This window comes from Myiozetetes cayanensis, unplaced genomic scaffold (genome assembly GCF_022539395.1).
Source record: "Myiozetetes cayanensis isolate MyiCay16 unplaced genomic scaffold, myiCay2020 scf10, whole genome shotgun sequence".
Lineage (NCBI taxonomy): Eukaryota > Metazoa > Chordata > Aves > Passeriformes > Tyrannidae > Myiozetetes > Myiozetetes cayanensis.
The window spans coordinates 30,891,889-30,907,501 of NW_026086605.1; the positions used below are offsets into that span (position 1 = coordinate 30,891,889).

The window sequence follows — 15,613 nt, forward strand, 5'->3', positions numbered from 1 at the left end:
GGGCTAAAATCTTGAATTTGATGCAGAGCACTAGGGAAGGCTGGGAGGGAGATTGAAAGGAGAGTGGTGTGTCCAGGGTGATGAGCGATTTTCACAGCAATATTTGGGTCTGCGTGGTGGGACAAAGTATAGATGCAGGGATGCCAAAGTGGTGGCTTGCTGGAGAGACCTGAGTTTTAGTACCAGGGGGAGAGGGATGGATTTAGGGATGCTGGAGCAGGTGAACCCCTATGCCTGGGGCAGAGCAGGAATAGGATGGAGAGTTTGTGAACACAAGGCCAGGGCCAGAGAGCCAGGTCTGCCAACAAAAGCAGAAATGTGAGAGGATCAGAGGGAAGGATCACATATGTGATAATGTCATCCAGAGTAGCTTCAATCTACCCTTGTGTCAGACCTTCTGTCCTTTTCTCAGTGACAGATGTTCTCTGTTGTTTAGGGACATTTGTCACCTTTGATGAAAATGTACCAGTGGTGCTTATTCTTTGTAGAGAGTAAGCTAAGCAATTGCTTACTGGTCAGTAAATGGCAAGCGTAGCTCACACCCTCTGACATACCTGTGAGCCCAGCTTTGTTTGGAGAGTGACTCTGGCTGAAATGATGGGTCTGATCCTGTTTTTATGATGTGAGTGGCATCTGTGCTCTTAGCAGGTGAGCTGAAGTTGGGAGGACTGCTGTGATGCAATTTAAGTTGTGTATGGAGCATGAGGTTTCCTGACCTCATTCTCATCTGTTAACAGTCTCATCCTCAATATGGATCTGCCTTTGCTTTGAATTTCCTATTAAGTTGATAGCTGTTGCAATACTTTGACCTGTGCACACCTTGTTTTTTATTATTTTATGGCCAGTTGATATTCATTGACTTTGCCAAGCTGCGTTCATTTGTCTATATTTTATCATAGTGAGCACTGCTGAGAGGCTTTTGTGTTTGATTCGTGTTTCATTTTTCACAAGGCAGTGGAGGACTGGGGTGACATGTACCTCAGTATCAGTTCTAGGATCTTAGGCAGGTCTGCTTAGATGCAGAAATTTCAAGTGAGTGCTGTAATTCAGTAATGACCAGAATCCACCACTCACACACAGTGCAAACCATCTGTCAGTGAGGAGAAGAGCAAAGGCTTTCTCAAACCTGCCCTGATTAATGCACATTTATCTTCATGGACCCTTCCATCTAGCTTTAACAAACCATTTGTCTATTATAAGGGCTTCACCATCTTTAACTTGGTTTAAAATGTCACAAGTTTCTGTTTTGTGCATTGAGATAGAAATAGGTCTGTTCTCTTAGAAGTATTGTAAAGAAAAGAATATTTAAAAGTAGATATTTGACTTTAGCATGTGACAGTCATTTTATGAACAGGAAACAGATAAAAGATTGGTTAAAATGACATATGGAAACTTAGAATGGTCAGATAACTAGTTTTTCATTGGTAAGAGTAGAAACCTTCCCAGTTAAAGCAATTGCAAACTTGTGTTTGACAGAACAATGATAGTCTGCCCATTTTCAGTTTTATCCACTACCCTGTCCACCTTGTCCATATATAGATGTTTCAGTGGGGTTTAAAAAACATTCTTGAGAAACAAGCAGAGGTGATGTGCAGTGTTTTCCAGCTTTTGCACAGATTCACAGAATGGTGCAAGACCTTTGAGTCCAGTCCTGTTTGGATAAGGATCTAAAAGTGACTTAGAACAGCCAGGGACTGGTTTTGAGATGCAGAGAACAACTTTCTGAGCTGGCTTTCCATTATTGTCCTGTATCAGGGGCTGGAATGGATCCAGTGAGGCTTGATAGAGAGCATTACCTTTACATATGGCATATACATACAGGATATCTAATAGTGTCAAGTCATGATTGTGTGTCATATTTAAGGGTTCTCCAGTCAGAGTACTCATAAGAGTAATTTCTCTCCCGTTTGATTACTAATTCTTAGCTGGTTGTCATCTGTAACTGTATAATACCACACTCCCTTGTACTTCTTGTTGGACATAATACAGGCTTAATAAAAATAGCAACCCATACAAATTCATTTAAGTCCTTAACAGATGAAGCTGTCTCTTTGGAGTAGGTGGAATCATGTTTCTCTGAAACAAAGATATGTGAAACGAGCATCTTTGTTACTAATAATAGGGGAGTGCATTGGAAAGCTCTCTCTAAAGCAGACCTTCACAGTATGAATGGTTTAAAATGTCCCCAGATCACTGGATGAAATACAAAACGTTCAAAGGGGCTCAGCTGCAGTGGCATTTAACAGCCATTGCCTGGAATTCTGTCACCCTAAGTCAAGTGAGTGAAAGGTGCAGATATTCATAGATGGGAAACTTCCAGGACTTACCTAAAGAGTTGCCCTTGGCAAGTCATGAAGTAGCTTTTTTTCTTTTGAGCCGACATAAAAGGAGTGCCTTGGCATGTTTGCAGAAGGCTGTGCTGCTGAATGGACTCTACCTGGAGATGTCTTGGAAAGATAAAGGATAAAAAGAAAATTAGGTGGAGCTTAACCTTCAGTGTGTAGCAGCTTAGATTTTGCCAAAGGTCAGTGGGATGCCATTTAGCTGCTGCCTCCTGGAAGCAACAGTAAAGTACTTTAGTTTTTAAAAATTAATGATTGACACACACAGCAGTCCTGTGTCTGGGCAGGCCCAAAGAAACTGATATATCAGTGGAATGTAAAGCTACCTGGGTTTGTTTCATGCAGAGCTAATACCCAGAGCTGTGTTTTGAAGAGAACTGTGAACATCATGTACCATGACCAGAAAATCCCTTATTGTGTTTGCAGCAGGAAAAGCAAGAACCCTTTCAGGAGAAAGGGAGCTGGGAGCTGAGATTGCAGTGACGAAGACCTTAAGCATCCAGTTTCTACTGGTTGGGAAAGGTATCACAGGGGTTTTCAAAGATGCTGACTTCCAGTGGGCCCAGCTCTAGGATTGTGAAGCTGTAGGCTGGACCAAATTGCAGGAGGGGCTCTGCAAAGCAGACTACTTTAAAACTAAAGCCAGCATTGGAATGGGAAGCTGTCAGAGATGGCAGTTGCACTGACCTGTGCAATTGCTTTGATTAATGGGTCAACTTGGAGCATCCTGCACTTCTAAAATATGGCAGGCACTGGGAGAGATGTATATACTGGTTAGGAGTAGGGATAAACAAATTGGAAAACTAAAGCAGCAAAGGCAGACAATTTTGGTAGGAACCACAACTGTAAGCAAAGCATTGCAGAGCATTACCCTTCTCAGGAAGTTCTTGGTCACTGAGGTGTCTGGGAGGAACTTGTAAGAGAAAGGAAAGCAGTCCTCAGTTTGGATGTGGTCAGCATGGGCATCCAGCTCGAGCAGAGCTGCCCTGTATGACAACAGTGAAGTTTCCTCAGTGCAGCATTTTGTTCAGATTAAGGGTGTAATTAATCAGTTCCTTTAGTCCTTTGAAGTTTATTAAGCATAAAAAATAAACTTTCCAGAGCAGGAGAAAATTCAACCCCAGGCTTTGTTAGAATAACAATTGTTTCAGGGAATGTCAGATTTAAACTTAGCTCTGTATGTGGGAGTGCACAGTGTTGCTAATTGCCAACCAGCTCTAGTCCATTGCAGAGGTAGAATTGGATAAAGCTGGGCAAATCTTTGTGAAAATACTATTATTCTAAGCAGCATACAGGAAAGAGGCACCAAAAATGATCGTGGGATTTCAAAGGGATTCCCTTTTCCCCTTAAAGTCGTTTATGTTTACTGGTGTTCCAGCATGAGTATCAACTCTTGAGTCAGCTCATGGTAAACGAGACCAAGGCTCTAAAGTTAACATTTTCCCTTTGAAAGTGGAGACCATGCTTCTTAGTCACATTAGGATGTTTAAAAAGGGGACTTGCAGTAGTCCTCTTGCTAACTAATCCTTGGCTTTCATTTAAAGCTTCTGCACAGCAATCCCTGTTCTTAGCCAAGGCATCAGGTCCTGGCCCACAGCCTTGCAAGCCAGCCAGGCTGTGCTTGTCAGAGGGCCAGAGCACAGACCCCAGATTGGCTTTGTGCACCTTTGTTCCCCTCATCTGTGAGCCTGCCAGAGACTTGCAGCAGTCCTCAGGGGATCTTTAATTTTTTGGGAACTAAAAGAAGGCAGGCTAGGTGGCTGTCTGGCCGTGCCTCTGTCCTCTGCCTGTCCTGAGGGGACTAGTGGAATGTGGGAGGCATGATCAGAGGTAGCTTCCCATCCAAGCCTTCTTCCACAGCAGGGTACTTGGTCCAACTCTCACTTGACCTCTTGGGTTGCATAAAGAACATCCATTCATATTCTCAGGATGTGATGTTCTTTATGGCTCATTAGGACTCTGGTTCTTCAAGTCCTTTAGTAGTAATAAGTAGAAGTGTGGGTAGCCTGGGGAGGAGACAGCGTAGGAACTTAAACCAAATAGACTTAAGATGAACCTTATCTTCAGATGAGTGTTTGATTTGTATTTAAATAATTTATTTGTGCAGATTTTATCCTTGAATTGCTTGAATCCTTGTGCCTGTGGTCTTAGGGTTTGCTACAAAAGACAGAAAATACAATTAGTGAATGAAATAATTTCATGTAGTTTTAAATAAGATTTAAGATAAAATACTTTTTTTTTTCAAGTATCTATAGATGCAAACTATGCTCAGGTGCTTATAGTGACTTGACAGTGCTGCTGTTTTGTGGAAAACTCTGTAAACAGTAAATTTGAAGAAATTGTAACATTATCAAATGATAAGTCTCCAGCCATGCTTTAATTTCCGCAAAGGAAGGATTTTCCTTTTGTATTGAGCAAAAAAAGAAACACCTCTTACCCTGTACTATCTGATGATGGTAGCTATCTCCTCTTGTTTAGATTAAAATTACAGACCTCAGATTGCAAGTTGTAATATTTGTTTTCTTCTGATTGCTGCCTTTAGCTCCTCAGTAAACACCATTGACTGCTCTGTGGGTAACTCCGAAGAAGCCTCCAGGGCTGAATATATTAAATCCACAGCATTCCACAGAAAATGACAAAATTCTCCCCAAATTGCCCCTACAGTTTTCCACTGGCCTTCTTTATGAGCTGCAGGCAAAAGAGGGTGATCTGTTGTGCTTGTCCTATTCCTGTTTTTCTTCCTGTTTTAAATATAGCGGAATATATAAAATAATGAAGTGGTATTCAGAAACAATCCTTTTGCCAGGTCTTCCATCTGTTATTCTGTATAATCCTAATTTCTGTACAAAAAAACAGAACCATGGTATGCAACTCAATATGTTACAAGATGTTTATTTTCATCAGCATGGTCCAATAAAGTACATAGCTCAAATATTAACATTGGAGTACGTTAAGATTTCGTTAGTATTTGATCTATATATTTTACTGACATAAATGGATAAAAATAAACAGCTTGTAACATACAGAGTTACGGACTATGCTTTTGTGGATTTTCAGAATTCTGTGGTGGATCTGGATTTTGCAGCAGATTTATTTTCTCTAATTCAGTTAAAATAACTATGTAATCGTTATTTGTGCTGAGTATGGTTTGAGCTTCATTTTCATAATTCACCGTGGGATTTGTCTGCATAACTTCTGATGGTTAATGACCCTGTATTGATTGAAATTCTCTTTTGTGAGTCCATATTGCTTGTGACTTGATAATGAATCAGTCAGATCACTCCATTTTAGAGAGAAAGAAAATAGATACAGTGCTAACTTACCAAAAAAAAAAAAAAAAAGACACCCAAGGCTCTGTGCACTCTGTATATTTTGTAGGGGCTTTTATAGTGCTTGTAGTACATGCTGTTCTGAAAGTGTCATACATGCATTTGTTGTTGTGAACTCAAACACTGTAGAATCTATAAAGATGCAAGATTAAATTTTCCATTGCCATTTTTACAGATAACAGCCCGTCGACAATGGAAACATATTTATGATGAATTAGGTGGTAACCCTGGAAGCACAAGTGCTGCTACATGTACTCGCAGACATTATGAAAGGTAAGATAACAAATCTGAAATGCTTGTTTAATAATGAAAAAATTAATTTGGAAAGCCTTCAAAGCGTTTTATAAAGAATTAGAGAAAAAGAGAGAGAGGCTTCTTAAAGATATAGTAAATATTCCCCCAACAGTTTAGTCAGATAATCCATTGTAATTTAAACCAGAGTGTCTGTCTCCAGTGACTAAATAAATAAAACAAGGATCTGATTTTTCTTTGGTATATATCTTAATTTTTGCAACAGCTTTCCAGTAAAAGAAGCTGAAAAAATGAGCAAAACATATTCAAGTAAAAATAAGAAACGACAGCTAATTGTTGCAAACACTTGTCTTCTGTCGTTTTTTTAGGAATACCAATTAAGCAAATTGTGGTTGTGATCAAAATAATGGGGTGGCCCACAATGCAGGGTGCTGTTAATGTTGTAGGTCATGCCGAGCGTTGCATTCCTCTTCTTCATTGCATTCCTTCCCTCGTCCCTGCCTGCGAGCTGCTGCCAAACACTCTTTCTCTGCAGCCATTGTTGCTGGTCAGAACTGTTGATTTCTTATTCTTCCCATGTAGATAATAACTTCCAGGGCTTGTGAAGCCAGCACGCATTGAATAAAATACTGGAGCTGGAATGTTGTTTTGGTTTGGTATGGTTTTTAGAAACAACTCTCTTTTTTTTTTTCTTTCTTTCTTTTTTTTTTCTTTTATCTTTATTCTTTCTTTTTCTTTCTTCTGTTTTTGTTTTTTTTTCCTTAGACAAGCAAATGCAAATAAAAACTCAGCAATTTCAGGCTCAGATAAGGAAAGTCCAGTCTCTTGTTCCTGGACATAAACAAGTTGCTTTGCTGGGGTCAGGAAGAGATTGTACTTGCCTGTGCAGAAAGCAGCGCGGCTGAGCTGTGTTCATTGGGTGGTTTTGCTCCGCATTTTAGTGCCTTCTGTGTTGGCCTCTCCAAGGGAAGTATTGCCATCCTCATGGAGGGGATGGAATTGATTGTGCCCATTTACAGTAGGAGACACCTCCAACAGAAGGGCCTGGGTGCACAAAGGAGTTGCATGTAATAAATGCCACCATAAAAGTTAGAAGCTTTCTGCAGATTGAGCCAAGCACCAGAGCAAACTGAGTGAGTTGCTGCGCGTGTCAGGCGGGGCTTTTCCCTGCCCTCATGCTGCAGACAAATGTTATAGATTGTTTTATTGACTCATCAGATTGAGAGTATTCAGCTCTTCTCCTCCATCATTACAGCCCCGAGTGTCTCAGGGCTTCCTCTTGCACCCAGGCCAGCTGATGTGTTTCCAATTGGCAGTCTGGCTCTTCCCTCGCCAGATGTGCTTTGGAGGATGTTGTTTGACAGAGGAGACCCAGGCACACATAAGCAGTAGGTCTCAGCGGGTTTAGGTTGCAGAGGGAGTGAGCGTTGCTGAGCTCTCTGTTGAAATCATGGAGTCACCGAGAGCACGTCTCTTGTAGTTGCGGGAAAATAAATGGGCCATTTACAAATACTCCATGAACCCCTGTCTCTCTCTTCTGCTTTCCTGACAGTGTTTCATGCTAGTGTTTTATTTTTTTTACGTGCAAACCCCCTGAATTGCACTCCCCTTCCACACGTAGAGTCTTTGTGACTGACTCGGCAGTTACTCGGGGTATGCTGCGAAGTGCCACAAAACCCCTTGTGCTCAGTAGAAAACCTGAGCAGACTCATGATGGCTTCCAAGATTGAAAAGCCTTTCCAGGCTATCCTAAAGCAGTTCTGCTTGCCTTGAGCCAATCTGAGGAGTGAGTCTTTTAGTTTATGGTTATGTTGGTCTTGGTACACCAGAGAGCTCAAATCTGAGTTCTTGGATGGCAGCCTATCGTGTAGTTCTGGATTACCTCTCATATGAGGCAGCACCTATTTTCCAGGGCTCTGGGAGGCTGTCAAAAGATGACATTTGGAGAAAAAAGTCTTGTAGGATTTTTAAGTTAGCCGTGAGCTTACCTAAAACGTGCTTTACCAAATTTGGTCTGAAAAACCAAAACACGTATACAAAAAACCTCAGTGACTCATTCAGTCTCTAATTTTCTACTGTTAGATGTTTTTTTCCACCACAGGAAAGCTGTATTAAGCCTCAGACTCGGAGAAAAATAAATGAAATTGTCATGGTTTGTTTCAGCTGGTAATTCTAACTACAGCACCTGTAAATGTAATGCTCATTTATAGCCAAAGTGCTCAGATGACATTTAATCTAAAACTAGAACTGCAGTGCAGGAACACACGCTCATGATTCAGGACACACACACATTTTCAAACTTGATGGTGAGCTGTAAAGCTGAACTGGAAATTGAATTAAGCTGGAAAGTAAATGCTGAACAAACCTCATGATTTTTCCTTCTTGAATCCCACTGGCCTTTCCTTACTTACTGGAGGCAGAATTGGCAGTTCCCCGACTTCACTGACCTGGTGCTGTTTGACTTAGCCTTGCCATTTATCTCTACAGCTACATCTCAGGGCTGTCCATGGTGTGTTAGCCAGCTCTTCTCCAAGGTGGCAGAGAAACTCTTGTTTGCACTGGCTTTAGCATATCAAGGCTATTTAGGTGGCAACCACTGTCGGTGACATCCTTAGGATGCTGAGGAATGGAATGGCACGTATATCCCCAATTCAGGCATCAATTGGAGAGGGCAGAATTGTCTCTCTGTCTAGCAAATCCCATGAAGAAATACTGGTTTTGTCTAAATATGTTTATAACCTCTACAAAGCCACCATATTGCTGCAGACTCATGGTACCAAGGATGCCAAAAGCTGAAACAAAGCCGGATTTTAAAGGCTGTGGGGAATGTATTGCTCTGCATCCCCCTGTTTGGAGCAGGACTTGTGGTGGTAGCTGCTGATGTGCTATAGGTAGGCAGAGTGCTTCAGCTGGGGCAGTGTTTGCTTTGTTTCCCTGGTAAAAGGGAAAGAAAGGTTTTTGTGTGCATTTTCAGCCGATTCATTTATCATGTAATATGGTTTGTGTTTCCAGTAACTGGTTTCATTTTAAAACAAGGCGAGGCTGCCAATGTTTCAGTTAGTGTTATTTGTATATTAGTTAGACAACTTTTGTTTTATTAATGAGTATAATAATGAAAGTGCAGGTTTCTGAGTTGAAGCAATGGGTGTTTTTATTTAAAGCGTAGCAGGCATCGCATAATGCCAGTGAATGCGTTATTGTCACTGTAGGCATGGCTGGTCTGGACCTGCCTCTGATTGGGTTATTCAAATAGGCCCAAGCACTTCATAAAAATGTCTTTGTCAGCCTAGTTTTCCTTCCAAACCTATTCATCTCTGTCAGTTTTTAATATTAGTACCAGGCTCTTGGCTATAGTCCATTAGTACTGTACTTAATTGCTCATGTTACAGATGATTACCAATATAAAAAGCATTAATGTTTTCCCATCGTGGGGCTGTGCTCTGTGCACAACTTGGACCATACAGAGCTTATGAGTTGTTGTTGTTGTTTTGGTCGTTACTTTCTTCATTTGTGCTCCTTTAATGCACTTACCTTGCACGATCACAGAAAGCCAGAGGAGTGTGTGGTTGGTTTTAGCTGTTCCTGTGAAACTCTTGCAGCCCTTGTCAGTACCCTACATCTCTCTCTCTTATCAAGAAACCCTCACAAACGGTTACTTTTCTGCGAAGCACTCTTCTCTGTGCTGTCTTCCCCTAATAAAGCAGATGTGGTTTTCACATGCAGGGTTTGAGGTTTCTTTTCGCTTTTACACAGAACACATGATCGGCAGCTTTAATTTTCTGGCATGAGCAATAGGCTGTGTTTCTGCAGTGCTGATGACGTTGTTGTTAGGGATTTTTCATAAATGTTACACCACCACCACCCCAAAAAAACCCCGCCCAAAAAAGCCCAAACCAAGAAAACCAACCTGCTATTTTGCAAGGCATATAAAGTTCCCAATAAAACGAATTGAACAAAACAAAAATACTGGCAATTGCCTGTTGGGGCTTTTTTCTGTCTCCAAGTCTGGCAGCGATTCATCTTGGTTTCCTCCAGAGCAAGCCCTGTGCACGAGCTGTGCACAAACACTGGGGAATTGTGGTGTGCAGTGGCATGCAGTGACTCTCCTCGGCTTCTTTGGTGGACAGACATGTCTGTGTTGGAAGGTGTCAGAGTATGCAGCTGGATGGTCCCATGGACCAGTAGCCTCCTGACCTCTTTGGGTGCTGTGGGAAGCCAGGCTCCCTTGGGGTCTCCAGCAAGGATAGACCCAGAGACCCCCACGGGCCGTGTCCTGCTCCTCAGCAGTGTCTCATATCCTGGCCCTCACGAGTCGCACTTGTAAAGCCGCTGTGTCCTGGCCAAACCCAGATGGAGAGGGATTTATTAGGCCCTGTGTTCTCACCAAATTCAGGCAGATGTGTGGGAGAGCGTTCTGCAGAGCCACAACCACTGGGAATTTGAGGAGGAGCAGATAGGTGAGATGGGTTGTGGTTCTTTACAGTGGGACAGGGTGGTCATGGCCATGCCCATGCTTTGGACACTGGCTTGTGTAGGATTTTATTCTCATGAGTGTGGCCCCTGGGCACTTGCAGAGCACGTTGCACTTCTTTCCCTTACCAGGGGACTAAACCCCAGGAGATACAGCGTCTTGTGCAGTTCAGAGCCCAGTCTGCCATTTTTCTTTCTAAATCACTCGCATAAATATTATGTATTATCAGAAACACAAGGTAGGTCCTTTACATGGTTTCCCTTTAACAGCCGTAAACTCTGTCTACCCTAAGGATATTGTGCAGTAATTCAATATGGAAGAGAGCCCTGTGTTCCATGCAAATGCTGTTCAGTTTTGTTAAAGCATTTGGATAACTTTGGTAACGTGTAAGAATTTCAGTGGAGTTTTGTAGCAGCCAATCTTTAGAGGGGGAAAAAAAACAGGAGGCTAGTATAGCATCTACATGAAATTGCTTATGGTTATCTTTTAATACACGTTGTAATTAATAGAAGGGTTTGATTTACACTGTTAAGTGTGAAAACATCCTCAGGCAAAAATTAATCAAATGTTATGTCATGCTGTAAACTACAACTAGCTCTTTGTTTGACCCAAAAAAAAAAACCTTACCAAGCAACAGTTTTTTTCTGGTTGTTTTATTTTTGTCTTCACCCCACTTCCCTGCCCCCCTCACACTTCAACTAGTCCCAGACTCCCAGAAAACTTCACAAGTTGCAAATTGTCTCAATAGTTTTCCATCAAGCACGAATTTAAGCCTGAAGATAGATGAGGTGTCTCAGTTCTCTCTTTCTTTCCTGGGTTTTTAGTTTGGTTTTTTATTTTTTTCTTTTTGATAAATAACAAGAGGTTTCTACTTATGATTTTCTGCCCTCAGGGCTTTATCATTAAGATTAAATAACTGTACTCTCAAGCATACCACTGAACAAACATCTTTTCAATTATGTGAGTAACAGATGCTTTAACAAAGGAACTATTGAAAATTCAGAAAGCTTCCCCCCTCCCCAAAATTTAAAAAGTATCAGATGACAGAGGAATGTAATTGTTTACCATTAAAACAGATCCTTAGCTGTCCATTCAAAACATCTGAGAACACACTTTTTTTTCCAAAATTTCTGGGGTTTCAGCCTCAGAGACTTATTGGCCAGCACTGGAGTCAGTGTGAGTCCTTGGGTGCAAAGTGCTGGACAGTCGGGCATTGCCTTTTAGTGCCTGAAAACAGATGATCTCTCTCCTGGCGGGGAGTTCTTTTCCCAGCTACATCCTTCCTTCCACCCAGGAGTTTGCCCCAGCGGAATAGTGGCACGCTATGTGCCACCCACTGCTTTTTGGGTCCCAGCACTCCCAATCACCAAGCTGAGGGCTTGGAGTCGGTCACTTGATCATTTCTGGAAATCCAGGAGTAGGGACAGGCTTGACACAAGTGGACAAGCCCCTTTTGCTTGCTGGGAGCTGAGTTGCCCCTGGAGAGTGCTGCACAGTGGGAAGTGTGCCGTTCTCCTTTGCAGGAGCAGCACCAGCGATGGAGAGTAGGATCTTTCCCCTCAGATTCCCCAGGGCTGCCAGGAATCTCTGCCTTGTACTTCAGGATTTTGCTAACGTGGCACGGTTTGCCCTGGTTTTTTGGCTTTGAGCAATGGAGTTGTGACTTCAGAGCTCCCAAGGCAGGGTCAGTAGGATTCTGGGGTCTCTGCAGGAGAGCTGCACCCCACAAGCAGTACAAAATGGCATCTGTCAGCCTGTCCTGTGCACAGAGACCAAGCATTGCAGGGACTCTATGAACCTACCAAAGAAAATGCACGTCTGCCTTTAGATGCAGAAATGGTGACTATGGACAAAACAGAAGCTTGTAGTAGTTTTGGTAGAGTGACCTGGGAAAGCTGCTCTGTGCCCATCACCCTTGCTTTGAGTCTTTCACATGCAGTAAATCTGCACCAAAGGCAAAAGGCTGGGGTTGTTCATCTCCCCCTGCTGAGCCCTGGGATCAGGAGTGCCTGAGCTTCCCTCGAACTGGCTGTGCAGCTAAATCAACAGCTGTGTTTGTAATGTCACTAATTTCCAGTTTACTTTAAACAAAGTGTCTTTGAATTCTCTTACAGCAGTGCAGTTCCCACCTTTCAGCAGTAAACCATTCTCATTACCCACCAGCACTCCCAGTGGGCTGTGAGGAAAGTTGTTGATGAAAGGATGAAAGAGCCATTTCTTTAAGGAAGGAAAGTTCTTTGGAAAGAAAATTGAACTCAAACATATTTTGTCTTCACTGATAAAATACATGCCAGTTTTGTACTTCAGACAAATGCAAATCAAACCATTGCTATTGTGTTCTGCACAAAAGCACGTGAGGCTTGCTTTCATAACCCCTCCATTGCACAATGCAATCCAGGGAAATCAGACTTGAGGAACACACTGCTTCATTTCCTCAATGTATTTTATATTTCTGTTTTGGAAAACAGGCTGAGATCTTAAACTTTGGGTTATTCTTTTCCCTTCTTTGCTGGGAGTGTGTCACTGGTGTCCAGGAGAACTGCCTCCTGCTCCTGACTATCCCCACCAACTGATTGATGTTGAAGGTGGCTTGTTTCCCTTGCCTACACTGACAGCAGTGCTCCAAGATTTATCCTTTAGAAAAACATCAGGGTAGAAAAGACAAGACTTCTCTTGGGATCAGAGCTCAGGTGTTCCTGCTGGTCCCTTAAAACAGCTGAATTTTCACCTCTCAGTTTTGCCCCTGAGTTTCTAGGGGACAAGACTCAGGTTTCTCTCGCCAGGGTTACTGATGGGAGCCCCTTTGCCCCACAGGGGCTGTTGCCAGAGCTGCCCTGGCTCGATGGCCATTCCTCCCAGCCCTGTGCTTGGACCCTCTGGCTGCAGGGGCTGTGGGCAGCTCTGCCCGGCTGCTGTGAGGACCTCTTGAACCAGATGGTTGCCCTCTGGAGCCAGACAAACCAGATGTCTTGTCCCCCAGCTCCAGAGGAGGAAGTTGGAGCCGCTGTGGCCTAAGGTGCTTAGGAGGAAAGCCATTTCCCAAATTCCTACCTGTAAAGAGTCCTATTGCCTGTCCCTTTTCAGCGTTTTTGAAGCTCTAACAGCTTAATGTTCTCATGATTTACATTAGCATCTAATCCTTGCATAATCTCACTAATCCCTTGGCCCCAAGATATCCATTGGCAACGAGTTCCATGGGTTAACTGGTTGCTGAATTCATTTGGTGGAGCAAATTTAAATCTTTTTCCATTCCTGTTGCAATTAGCCTCCTTAACCTGGCCAAGCATGCGAGTGGGGCAACATCTCCCAAGGAATGGGCTTCGGTATTTTAAGTCCTTCCAAGATTATTCTTGTGGCTGAGAGACTCCATTGCATGCTATTTTGTGTTGGACTTGGAGCCCTTGAGAAAGTACAATGATGTTGATGGGAGACATGCTAGAATATTTTATTCTACCAAAAACAAAACAAAAATAAACACTGAAACAGAGATATAAAAAATATTGTAGAGGTTGTGCTAAGCTGCCTCCTTCCCTCCTTCACCCTATGTGTCCTGGGCATATGGTTCCTCCCTGGCCCCAGAACCCTGTCATATCCATACACAGGAGGGAGAATTAAAGAGGAAACTGGCAGCCTTAACATTTAATTTCCTTCCTCTTTCTGGGCTGGTCAGATCCTTTGCATTATTGTAACTACTTTTTTTATCATGCCTATAAATAGATGTGCTCTCATGTGTCCTGTGAAGCAAAGTCGGGCCAAAAAAGTCATTCATTCTGCATAATCAATACATGTAGTGGTTACTGGCTCAGATGAGATCTTGTATTGTTAGTTCTGTAGCTGGGAAAAAAAAAATGTTGACTAATAAAGATTAAGGGCTTTTTTTTTCCTTTTATGAAATGCTAATGATGAAGACATGTTTGATATACTGTGAAATACATTTCTCTAATGTGAAGTTTCTGCTTTTTGTTGGGGAAGAGATTCAGTCCCTGGAGGATTTTAGAATTTGTAAATATAAAATTATCTGCTTCAGTGTTTTTTAAAAAAAGGTTGGCAGAAAGCCAGATTACTTACATTACTGTAATAGATTTGCTGACCTCTGACATCTGCTGCAGAGAAGTACATTGAATTTTTCATAATATCAGATGATGCAGATCTAAAAACTCAGTACACTGCACCATTATTTAATTCAGGACTTACTAAAAGAAAATCTTTTTTTGAGTAGCAGTTTATACGTGATTAAACTTAATATTGCCGATTGTAATAAATCAGGATTAGTATAGTACTGATTTGTTAATCTAACTTGTATTGATTTTAAGTTGTCTTTATTTAAAAAAAAAAAAAAAAGAAAAGAAAAAGACTGGCTTTTCACAGTGACTGAATTTAATAAGAAGCCCTGTGATAGCAAAGACTCCCCTACTGTTTCTGCTCTTGGCTGGAAAATGTTATTCTTGTATTATTCCAGGAAAAAAAAAAAAACCTCATGCTGCTAAAAATCTGCTGCCTGTGGAAAGATTTTTTTAATACGCTAGTGCTTACATATTCTATTTATGTTAATTGACTTATAAATAATACATTTTATTAATCTTAATATTGGAATCTTGATCATGATAAAGACCCTTTTATTTGGTCTTCTCTCAGGCTTTACAAGTAAATATTCTTTAGACCACGAAATATTCCCCCTCTTTTCCTTTTTTATAAATACTTTGATACTTCCCCCCCTGTCGTGAAATACAGCCACAGTTCAAAGCGACGGAAAACACGGTTGTTGTTTCCAACGTACGATACATTCAAAGAACCTCGATCCAGTTTTTTGGACGTTGTCTTTACCTCTCCTTGCGCAAAGATTGATTAAATCTTACCTGCACTGCAAATATTTGACCAAAAAAAAAAAAAAAAATCTCGTACTGGTTTCAGACATGTCACATTCTGCTAAACTATTTGGCTAAGAGCAGATCACATTCTTCCGGTGTTGGGCAATATTGACCTTAAATTGGCTAAGCCGGCTGCTTTCATGGCATGTGAGCCGGCTGCTTACATGTTCCGAGAGCTGTATTAGCTTTATTACTCCTGCGCTATAAAAACTTCTAATAATCAAATGATAAGATCATATCCTGTGGGTAATTGTGTTGTACCATGACAGGATAACTGAAAAAACATTCAGTGAAAATTACAACCGACGGAAATCTCTACGTGAAGCGGCAATTGCTGGCGTTGCTGGGCTC

At 41.8% G+C, this 15,613-nt stretch overlaps 1 protein-coding gene across 4 annotated transcripts in view; it reads left to right on the forward strand.

Annotated features, from left to right (window-relative positions):
* The window catches only part of ARID5B (AT-rich interaction domain 5B), a 114,445-nt gene that overhangs the window by 89,263 nt on the left and 9,569 nt on the right, over nucleotides 1-15,613 (forward strand). For all 4 annotated transcript variants that reach the window (XM_050340613.1, XM_050340629.1, XM_050340604.1 and 1 more), the window contains one exon: nucleotides 5,847-5,944. In XM_050340613.1, the coding sequence (XP_050196570.1) occupies nucleotides 5,847-5,944 (98 nt within the window). The remainder of the gene's footprint in view (nucleotides 1-5,846; nucleotides 5,945-15,613) is intronic.